The following is an 11,546-nucleotide window of genomic DNA, read 5'->3' on the forward strand; positions in this document are numbered from 1 at the left end:
ATTTTGTTTTTATTATTATAATAATAAGTAATTATTTTTATTATTATAATGTTTCAATGTTATATTGTAGCTAAAGAATGTATTCTGTATTATGTTGATCCTTTGGAATTTATTGAGATTTATGGACTAATATATGGTCTATTTTTAACAGTACTATGTATTCATGAAAATAACACATCTTTTGTGTTTTGGTGGAACAGAGTTCAACACAGATAAAATATTACATGCTTATTATTTGTAATGTTCAGTCTTCATATTGGTTTTTTTGGTTTGCTTGATCTATAATTTTCAAAGATGGGTGTATTAATATCTATAATTACAAATGATGGTGTATGTATTTCTCCTTGTGTTTGTGACAGCTGTTACATGATACATTTTGAAACTTTGTTTCTGGGTATAATTTAGTTTGGATTTTTTTGTCTTACTGTTCATATAGAAAATGTACTTTTTTGTTCCTTATGATATATTTGCCATAAATTTTACTCAACTAAAATTAAATTTGGTATTCCAGCTTTCTTTTGGTTTATATTTGTATGGTATATCTTTTTCTATTCTTTTATTTCTATATGCTTTTCTTTTTAGTGTGTCTCTTCTAAACCACATGTTGATTCTTATTTTTTAATCTAAGAGTCTGTGTCTTTTAATCTGTGATATTAAATCATTTGCATTTATTATGATAATTGATAATTGATTATTGATAATTATTTTTATCATCTTATTCTTTTTTTCTCTCTCTCATTTTCTGTTTTCCTTTGGAGCAGGTTGTTTTCTGTTTTTGTTATTTTGGTTTTTGTAGATTTCATTTTGTTTCTTGTGGTTATGCTTAGCTTTAAATCTACATTAACTTTTAACTTTTATTTATCCCTATTGACTTCTTAAACTTATTAGTATCTAGGTCATATTTCTAATAAGACATGTACTTTAGCACACTCCCGTGTCCTTTTTTCTCTATCCTCTTTCACGTTTTATTGTCAGGAATAGTAACTCAGATATGTAGGCATAGATATGCTTTCTCTTTTTCCTTTGTTCCTATGTTTTTTTGTTTTATGATAAAAATAAACTTTTCCAAGGTACTTGATCACCCTTCCTTATCATATCTCATGCAACCTCTCCTGGATTTGTTTCTCTTGTTAATTGACTTGTTAGAAAATAGGTAAGTGTATATATTTAAAATATACTAAGGTTAAATATTAAAAGAATAGAAATTATGTGTGAAATTGAAATCATAGGTAAAAACATAGAGGAGGTAATTAAAGCATAACTCTGTCAGTCGATCTAAGAGCACTTAGGAAAGGATGGAAACAGAATTTTTAAAAAAGAAAAAATAATATTTTATAAATAAGTCTAAATATATCAGTAATCATAATAAATGAACATAAATAAAGCTTACCTTACCTGGAAAAAGACTGAGTCATACTGACTGGATAAAAAAACAGAATCCTGCTCTATGCTATTATGAGAAACCTACCCAAGGTAATGTCACACAAAAAGTAAATAATGATTACATATTGATAAAAATCCATCAAGGAGATATATTAATCATAAACTAATATGTAGTTAAGAATGTGTTTCAAATTGCATATAGCAAAATCTGACAGTATTAAAAGAAGGATTTAAAACTCCAAATTCATAGAGAATTATTTTAACTGACCTTTCTTGGAAAGGACCTTTGAGAAAACTTTAATACTTAGAGAGATAACCGTGTTCATGGATGGGAAGACAAAAGAGATATCAAGTTTATATAATATTTTGGGGGAGTTATTTATATACCAGAAAAGGAGTGGAAAATTATCAAACTCCTTGGAGAAATGATAAATCCTGGTTGGTGCAGGAAATGCAACAAAAATGAACCTGAGACATTTGTTGTGCCAAAAAGTGGGTTCTCAAACAATAAAAAGGATCAAGTCAGAAACCCAGGAGTCAACCTTAAGGGAAGAGATTTGGATACCTAAAAGAAAAATTGCTGCAATGTGATTGAAACCCCTCAAATATATAAAAATCAATGAATTTATAAAAATGCTGAAAAGCAAAACAATATAGATCTTATTGGTCATAGTTGGTGGTTGCATTGCCACATTTCATAACTCTGAAAATTGATTTTTAAAAAGGTTGGGGAATAACCAAGCATTTATCCTACCTTTTTTGTTTGGACTACATTTCAGTATAACCAGAAAATTTGTGATGGCAAGTTCTTCATTATAGAAGAATTATAGCCTATATATGAAGAAGCAGTGATAGAATTAGAAAACCAATTTGCAATGCTTAATGAAGTAACAGAGGTGTGGTGACTCACACCTCAGGAGGCCAAGGTGGGAGGATTGCTTGAGGCCAGGATTTTGAGACCAGCCTGTAGTATACCTAAAGTAAAATACTATTTACTATTTTCCAAATAAACTATATGAAAATGCATGTCTAAACAATGAAACATTATTAACAATTAAGAACTTAAGAATGAGAAGATTCAGAGCTGTATATTTAAATATCTAGTGGCTTATTTTTAAATGCTTATAAAACAAATTTAATATTCATTTTAATAAAGATATTATGTCTATTTTGAATATATAAATAAGAAAGAAATTTGGGATGCTCAGATGCCTAGACTAAAGGATTGAAAGTGGTGAAAGAAAGTTAGTATCTATCTGGAAAACAATTGAAATCAATGATTTCTCATTTTGTAAAAAGTACAGTAAAAAAAAAAAACCTCAGCCTGTGGCTATTGGCTTTGATTGTTATTTTTTAAAAAGATTTAAGAATTTCTTTGAAAAACATACTAGCAATTAAGAGTCTAATTTCTTTTACTAAAAATAAGTTCATAAATTTTTTAAATACTGAAGTAATATAAGTAAAAATTTTTCAATTTTTTAGTATTATACTTTGGTGGTATATTTTGAACCCTTGAATATTTCAGTACATCTTCCCTGCATTGGGGCATTCTACATTAACACACTATGCTGGTGTATGGAAATCTCAATTTACAACCCTTAGCCAAGTGTTTTTAACTTCTCTCACTTTCACTTAGTAGGTAGGCCTGGATTTAAAAACCTTTACCATGTAACTATGTGACCTTGTGCAAGTTACTTAGTCTTACTGAATGTTAGTTTCCTCATTCCTTTAGTGTAGATAATAATACCTTGTAGGATTGTTGTGAGAGTAAATGAGACAACATAGCCAGCCCTCTTCACATGGTAAATATTCAGTGATATTTAGCTGTTGCCACTAACATTTTAGTTTCCTTCTATCTTACCATAAACCCATTAAAATATCTGTTCCCCTTATTCTTAGTTTTTACTCAGTATTTTAAATTGAGATTTAGAACTGAGAATGTTATCAAAGAAATAAAATGATGTCACATAACTAATTTATGATCTGTTTTTTCCACTAAAAGAAATATTTTTAGGCAGTTTGAATACGTGTATTTATCTCTTCTTCTTTCTAAGCTGCATGACAGTAGTAAAAAATTTAAAAAATTATTAACTTGCAAATGATTAAGTGAAGAGCTATCAGCAAATGAGAAATTTCAATAAAAATCTGGAAGACAATAGGAGGAATAATGTTAAGAGCCACTTAGGGCTAAAGATATTACATCCTGGAATACTCACTCAGGGGAATACAGGCAAGAAAGGAACTGATGAGCCCTATGAACTTCAGAGACGCTAAGGTTACATCCATACCATCTGAAGTAGAGGGCCAGGCTGAGATGCAGGTAAACACTTAGCCCCCCAAACAGGAAATTAGATATTTATTTTTCTGAACTAGCTGAACACTCTGTGAGAAGTCTAGCATTTGAGTCACCTTTGTAGCTTGTATAAGAATAAGCAGACATTTAAGTAAAATCTTCAACTTTAAAGAGAGAAACCAAAATATGTGTGTGTGTGTGTGTGTGTGTGTGTGTGTGTAACTCAGAGGAAGCATAATGCAGATAACATAAGAAAACTTAATACAAACTCTAGGCCGGGTGCAGTGGCTCATGCCTGTAATTCTGGCACTCTGGGAGGCCAAAGTGGGAGGGAGGATCACTTGAGGTCAGGAGTTCTAGACCAGCCTAAGCAGAGGGAGACTCCATCTCTATTAAAAATAGAAAAAATTAGCCAGGCATGGTGGTGCGTACCTGTGCTCCCAGCTAATTGGGAGGCTGGGGCAGAAAGATTGCTTGAGCCCGGGAGTTTGAGGTTGCAGTGAGCTATGATCACACCACTGCACTCTAGCCAGGGCCACAGAGCAAGACTCTTTCTCAAAAAAAAAAAAAGTAAACTCTAATTAGTATTCCTAAGTATTAAAGAAGACATTGTGTCAATGGGACTCTTATTAATATCCTCAGAAAGATGTTAAAAGCATGTATAAAACTAGAAGAGGATGTCAAGAAAAAGAACCATGAGAGATTGAAAATAAATCTCCTAGAAATTAAAACATGATGGCCAAAATAAAAAATTCAATGGAGGAGTTGGAAGATAAGCTTAGAAACTCTCCCAGATGGTAAAACAAAAAGACAATGAGACAAGTAATATAAGAGAAAATGGACAAAACATAAGATCATCCACAAGAACTGATGTATAACTAATAGGTGACTCAGTGTAAGTATAGTGTCCTAGAAGAGAGAAATCAGAGGGGAGAGGAAGTTTACAAAGAAACAAGAAATATTGGTAGAGCTAATGAGCAGAGGTCTCCAGATTATTGGTTCTGCTGGGCTCACTGAATGCCTGGCAGAACCAATGCAAAAAGTCCCAAACCAAGAGATCAGGAGATAAAAGATCCTAAAATCTTTCCAGAGAGGGAACAAAAGATTACCTACAAAGAAATTGGAATTAAAAAAAAAAAATCCATCTTAGCAACAACACTGAATGCTTACAAACAATGAAGCAATTCTGAGAAAAATTCTTTCATTCTAGAATTCTGTGCATAGCTAATGTGAGGGGATAATGAAGACTTCAGGTATATAGTGACTTAAATGATTTCTGGGAATTTTTTCTTAGTAACCATGCTAGGAGATCTTTTTTAAACTAAATGATATGTGTTGAAGAGAACCTTGCCTGTTTCTCACCTTTGCTTTTTTCATTGGCCTTGGGCTCGATTCATATTCATAGGTTTGATTGAACTCATTTGGGTGTGCTCCTCCAAAATAAGGGAGTAAATCACAAAAGAGGAATAATTATATGATCTTGAAAATGGAGCACCAAAAAGTAGCCAGCCCAGATCCAGACTGGAGCAGGAAGATGACATTTCCAAAATAAAAAGTGGCGGCGGGTAGGGTGGGTGGTAAGACATTTGATAAAATAGATTTTATAGAGCCTTTTAAAATAATTAAGAATATGAGGATAGCGAATTTATTAAATAGAAATAAGTAATCCTCCAAACTGTACATAGTCATAATCAAGATTATATAATAAATTTTTAAAATTGTTATATATATATATTTTTTTTTTTCTGTACAAGCAGGGTCTCACTATATTGCTCAGACTGATCTCATACTCCTAGCTTAAAGAGATCCTCCTGCCTCAGCTTCCTGAAGTGCTAGGATTACAGGCACAAATCACTGCCTGGCCAGAACTTTTTATTGATTTGACTAAAAATTAGTGATAACACCATATGAGAATAGTTAGTAGAGGTGTAGGGTATGGGGTCTAATGCTTCGTCTTACAGCAAAAAGTAAGTAGATACTGTCTAAAATAATAGTCATAAAGCAATAATATCAAATTGAGCAAAATTGAGCAATATCGTTTAAAGTGGCAAATGGTTCTGGTCTAAAGTATGCAGACCTGAGTCCCAGCTATGCTGCTTTCTAGCTCTGTGGTCTCGGCAATTTACTTAATCTCTTTCAACCATTGTTTACTAATTTGTAAAACAGGGATGATACAACATAGGATTGCTGTGAGGATTAACTGAAATACAGGCGAAGTACTTAGCTCAGTGGTTAGCAGACAAGTGCTATTGTGTTTCTTATGATAGGGATGGTGTTGCTGATACATTATCTAGCTATTTGACTACTATTGTTATGCCTCCCTTTACCTTTCTTGTTTTTTTTTTTTTCCTTATTGAAGTTCATTCTTTCTCTATTCAGTTTGCCCCTTATTAACATAAGGGGCAAAAAGTCTTTTTTTTCCTCTTCTTTTTTTGCTAAATGTCTTTTTCTTTGTCCTTCTTCTCACTTAGATTTCTTCTTCCTGGAAAGCCTGATCTTTGACCAGATGGCAATAACATTTGAAGACGTGACTATTATTTTTACTTGGGAGGAGTGGAAATTCCTGGATTCTTCTCAGAAAAGGCTCTACAGGGAAGTCATGTGGGAAAACTATACAAATGTCATGTCAGTAGGTAAAGTTATCCCATCTTACAGAGAATAGACTTAGTTTCTTCTAGAACCAGTTTTGCTGAGTATTTTGGTTTTTTATCTAGGTGTTGTATTGAAATGGTGGAAGAATCTGGATGTTATATTGAGTAGAGGAAGAAACAGTCTCAAAAATGCATCTTAAATCAGGTTACAAATAGAATATAAAGCAAAACATCTTCCAGGACACTGAGGCTATATAATTAATAGATATTTATGATTATTATTTTTAGTTATTTTCGGGATTACCCTTAAGCACCTATCTCCATACATAGTGGACTTTGTGTGGTACTACATTTGTTTTCTCTTCATACTATTTGTACAAGTTAGCTTTCGTTGTATAGTGATTATGCCAAACTTAGTGGCTTAAAACAAATTATTATTTTTCGTTATTTTTTTTTTATTTCATATTTTTCATTATTCTTATTGGCTGGCTGGATGGATCTTCTATCATGGAGAGATTTGATTGGGGCTGGATAGATGAGGCTGTCTGGCCTGACTCACATGTCTGGCAGTTGCCTTAGTACCTGTGGGGATGATGGGGATGTGTTGGCCATATGCCCCTTTTCAAATAAGCTAACCCAGGCTCATTTACATGGTAGTGATCCCAGGAGTTTCAAAAGCACTGATAGAGAGTGCAAGCACTTTTCAAGTCTCTGCTTGTGTCACTTTTGGTATTGTCCCAGTGACCAAATAAATTGTACAACCAAGCCTAGGGACAGAATAGAAAGAGAACACCAAAGGTGTAGATAAAGAAAGTAGCAAGTTGATACAGCCGTTTTTGCTAAGCAATCTACCACACTATTCTAGAACAGAAAAATAAGAACAATATATTTTATTTTTTATAATATCCAAAATGAAGTAATCTAATTAAATATCAGTCTTTAATATTATTTCCATGAAGCAGTTGACCTTACTCTTATTTCTAACAGTACCTGGTAAATAGTAGATGCTCAAGATATGCTTGAATGAATAAATAAGCAAATGAATGAGTACATATGTGAATGTACAAAACAAATGAATTTCAGACTCAGATGGAGCAGCCGAAGTCCTAACCCTTCTTTCCTATCCCCATCCACACATATATTCCTGTCATTCCAGAGGTCATTGAATAGACACTTGAAAATTTTTAAATACAACCTTTATCTCACCACTGGATTATCTGGTTATTCTTCTAGGAAACTGGAATGAGAGCCACAAATCCCAAGAAGAAATATTCAGACATTTACAATATGAAAATTTTTCCTGCTGGCAAGGCTGGAGGAATGCCGACACTCAGATATATGAGAATCAGAACTATGAGGAAACTGTTCAAAGGGTAGATTCCAAAGACCTAAAGCAGCAAGACCTTTCCCAGTGTCAAGAATGGTTCATACTCTCCACACAAATACCAGGGTATGGGAACTATGAACTGACTTTTGAAGGCAAAAGTCCCAGAAATTTAAAATATAAAAAGTTTATACCTTGGCAGTCCTTAGAAACAAAAAACACTCAAGACTATGGTAGAGAAATCTATGTGAGTGATTCCCATGGTTTTCAAGGGGGCAGACATCATCTTGGCATATCCAGGAAAAATCTCTCCATTGAAAAGGAACAGAAGCTCTTGGTTCAGCATTCTTGTGTCCCAGTGAAGGAAGCCCTTCCAGCGTACATTGGGGAGACATGCCAGAATGACCTACTGAAAGACTCAATGGAAGACAAATACTGCGGATGTAATAAATGTAGAGAAATTTATTATTGGAACTCACAGTGTATTCACAAGAGAAAACAGCTTGGAGAAAACCACTGTCAGTGCTCCATCAGCACAGCATTCTTCTCTCAGAGATCAGACTTATATAGACATCCAAGAATCTACATCGGTAAGAAGCTGTATGGATGTGATGAAGTTGACAGTAACTTCTGTCAGAGCTCAGGAGTTCACTTTCATCAAAGAGCCCACACGGGGGAGGTACCTTGTATCTGTAATGCATGTGGTAAAAGCTTCAGTCAGATCTCCAGTCTTGATAATCATCAAAGAGTCCACACAGGAGAGAAACTCTATAAATTTGAATGTGATAAGGACCTAAGTAGAAATTCATTACTTCACATTCACCAGAGACTTCACATAGGAGAGAAGCCTTTTAAGTGTGATCAGTGTGGTAAGAGTTTTAGTCGGAGTTCAGTCCTTCATGTTCATCAAAGAGTCCACACAGGAGAGAAACCATACAAGTGTGATGAGTGTGGTAAGGGCTTCAGTCAGAGCTCAAATCTTCGAATCCATCAGTTAGTACACACGGGAGAGAAATCCTATAAATGTGATGACTGCGGCAAGGGCTTTACCCAGCGTTCAAATCTTCAAATTCATCAGAGAGTGCATACAGGAGAGAAGCCTTATAAATGTGATGACTGTGGAAAGGACTTTAGTCACAGCTCAGATCTTCGCATTCATCAGAGGGTCCACACGGGGGAGAAACCCTATACTTGTCACGAATGTGGGAAGGGCTTCAGCAAGAGTTCAAAGCTTCACACTCATCAAAGAGTACATACTGGGGAGAAACCCTATAAATGTGAAGAGTGTGGCAAGGGATTCAGTCAGCGTTCACATCTTCTCATTCATCAGAGAGTCCATACGGGAGAAAAACCCTATAAATGTGATGATTGTGGAAAGGGCTTTAGTCACAGCTCTAATCTTCACATTCATCAGAGGGTCCACACAGGAGAGAAGCCTTACCAGTGTGCTAAGTGTGGTAAAGGTTTCAGTCACAGCTCAGCTCTTCGAATTCATCAAAGGGTCCATACAGGAGAGAAACCTTATAAATGCCATGAGTATTATAAGGGATTTGATCAGAATTCACATCTTCACAATAATCATAGAAGAGAAAGCTTATAAATCTTGTTCATTAACAGGTGTAATCAAAGCTTAACCTTTAAACTCAATAAATGCTGCTGGTAAGGAAATCCTGTGAATAAGACAAGTAATCCCACACAACGTTTATAGTTTGCTCTAACTCCTACTAAGAATTATTTGCTTCAAGAGGAGATCCTTAGGAGGATTTCTATATATTTAAAATTAAAGTGTATTTTCTTTACCCACTTTAGTCATTATAAAATATATTAAAAATTTAAGGAGAAAACTCTTCCTCCTGTTTCATTCTAGTCTTTTTTTCTGTGCATTTTGATGTGCATGAAATTATCCTGTGTGTGTATTCAACTTTTTATTTTCACTGACTTCAAAACATTTACTCAAATTTTGATTTGAATTGAAACTGGCTAGCCATCTTTGACACAACATCTCTTGACTCCCCTGTAAAGTCTCTAGGAAGTCACAGAAAAAATAGAAACACACAAAAGTTAAACTGGTAGATAGATAACCTATTTGCTCAAATATGGAAGTACTAACTATAAAGCCAGTAGAAGTCAATTGTTTATGAAACAGATGTCGCTTAATAAAAGATAGGAAAACATTGTATGAGCTTGTATCTGAGTATATCTTAGAGATGTTATCTCTGTCAAACAGAAAACTCAGGGACCATCCTTCTGTTGTATGGGTGCTGCACTTTCAGGTGACCGCAATGCACTCTCATCCCTTCCCTTCCCCAGTTTTCCACATTTATTCATAGTTTCAGACACAAAGTAGCAAAAAGTACAAAATTTAGTTACTCTAAGATATGAAAGGTGTGGACAAAAGTTGATAGTAGTGAATGCTAGAAACAAGATACTCCCATCAGGGATTCAAGCAGTAGAATTTTATTTAATCTCAGTGGAACAGAGTAGTAATAAAGAAATATCTGCTAGGAACAGAATTGAAGTCAGAGCTGTGTGCAACAATGAACCCTCAAGCTAATTATGTAAGAAGAGAATTTAGCTATTATAAAAATATAGAAAAGTCAATAGAAATACCGAGTACCAACTATTGATATGCAAGTATGCTTAGGTAATGCTTGCCAAGAGGAATAAAAAGTGGACCTGTTTAGGGAAATATGAGGGAATTTCAATATCAACAAAAGGAATATCATCCTCAAGGCTTAAAAATCTATTGCCCTGAAAATTAGCTGCTTAAGGCTCCAGAGGAAATATTTTAAAAAGTTGGTATCCCCAGTGGCATAACAGAAAACCTGAACTCAAAAAATCAAGAATAGAAATCCATAGGTAGAGAAGAGCCTCTGAAATAGAAATAGATACAATGATAAAGGTCTTCAGTGAAATTAAAAATGCTACATCAAAGTAAAAGGCAATAAAGGGTAAAATTAACATTGCAGAGTATCAAATGCTGTAATGAATAAACTTGAGACCATCTTAAATGTCTTAAGAAAAAGATACAGGTGGAAACAATGAGAAAAGACAGATGTAAAGAGCAGAGAATGGAAGTCCAACATAAGAATTAAAGGTGTTTCTAAGGAAGATAAAAAAAGAACATTTGGAATAGAATCAATGATCAAAGACATTAAGAAATTTTTCCTGAATTAAAAGCATATGCTCACTAGATTTCAGGCAAAACCAATATAAAAACAATCTTAGAAACAACCTAGGAAAAAAGGAGCAATTGAAAGCATGCACAAAAAAATTCTAGTTATCTACAAAACCAAAAGGGAGGATGGATACAGAGCTCTACAACAGTAACTCAGAAGACAATGCAATAGCACCTTAGAATTCTGAGATTAAAAAAAAGTCTGTTATCACTTAACAGTTTAATCAAAAAAATTGTCTTTTATATTTGCAGGAAACAAGTATTTTAGATGATAAGCAAGAAAACAGCATATCTTTCATGTTCCTTTCTTAAACAGTTCAAGAATGTCAAAGTCATGTTATAAAAGGACTGGTGATGAACACTAAAATCAGTTAAACATACAGTTAAGTCTGAATAGTTAATTTGTTTACAAAACTTCAAAAAATATAAATAGTTGTACAAGAAAATATACAAATGCTATGTATGTCGCTGCCCAACCAGGTTAATATGTGAGCTGCCCAAGAGGAAGACAATATGCTGAGTCAGCAGGGTTTACAAGGCAGAGAAACTGTCTTTATTCCACATAGCACTAAGCAGAGGAGACCGGAGAAATTTCTCAAATCCGCCTTCCTGAGAATTTGGGAGACAGGGTTTTTGAGTGTAGTTTGGCAGGCAAGGGATTAGGCAATTAGGTTTGTTAACTGGGGCAAAATTATAGGGGTGTAGAAATCATGTTGTGTTGTTTCAGTCCCTGGGGTCACAATTCCAGTTGAGTAGGTTTCTTGGTATGGGCCGCTG

The 11,546-nt window shown here is 34.2% G+C and overlaps 1 protein-coding gene across 1 annotated transcript; it reads left to right on the forward strand.

Moving 5' to 3' along the window:
- Positions 1–6,182: 6,182 nt before the first annotated feature.
- On the forward strand, positions 6,183–9,191 carry ZNF214 (zinc finger protein 214). Its single transcript, XM_012654288.1, has 2 exons — positions 6,183–6,309; positions 7,501–9,191. Exons 1-2 carry the CDS (start codon positions 6,183–6,185, stop codon positions 9,189–9,191), a joined length of 1,818 nt encoding a protein of 605 aa, XP_012509742.1.
- Positions 9,192–11,546: the final 2,355 nt, after the last annotated feature.

This window comes from Propithecus coquereli, unplaced genomic scaffold (genome assembly GCF_000956105.1).
Source record: "Propithecus coquereli isolate 6110/MARCELLA unplaced genomic scaffold, Pcoq_1.0 Scaffold44, whole genome shotgun sequence".
NCBI lineage: Eukaryota > Metazoa > Chordata > Mammalia > Primates > Indriidae > Propithecus > Propithecus coquereli.

Excerpts from the sequence above, each read along its gene's own strand:
- ZNF214 (XM_012654288.1), top strand. The coding sequence starts at position 6,183 with ATGGCAATAACATTTGAAGACGTGACTATTATTTTTACTTGGGAGGAG. Across the intron at positions 6,310-7,500 it reads TACAAATGTCATGTCAGTAG|GAAACTGGAATGAGAGCCAC; the intron begins GTAAAGTTATCC and ends TTATTCTTCTAG.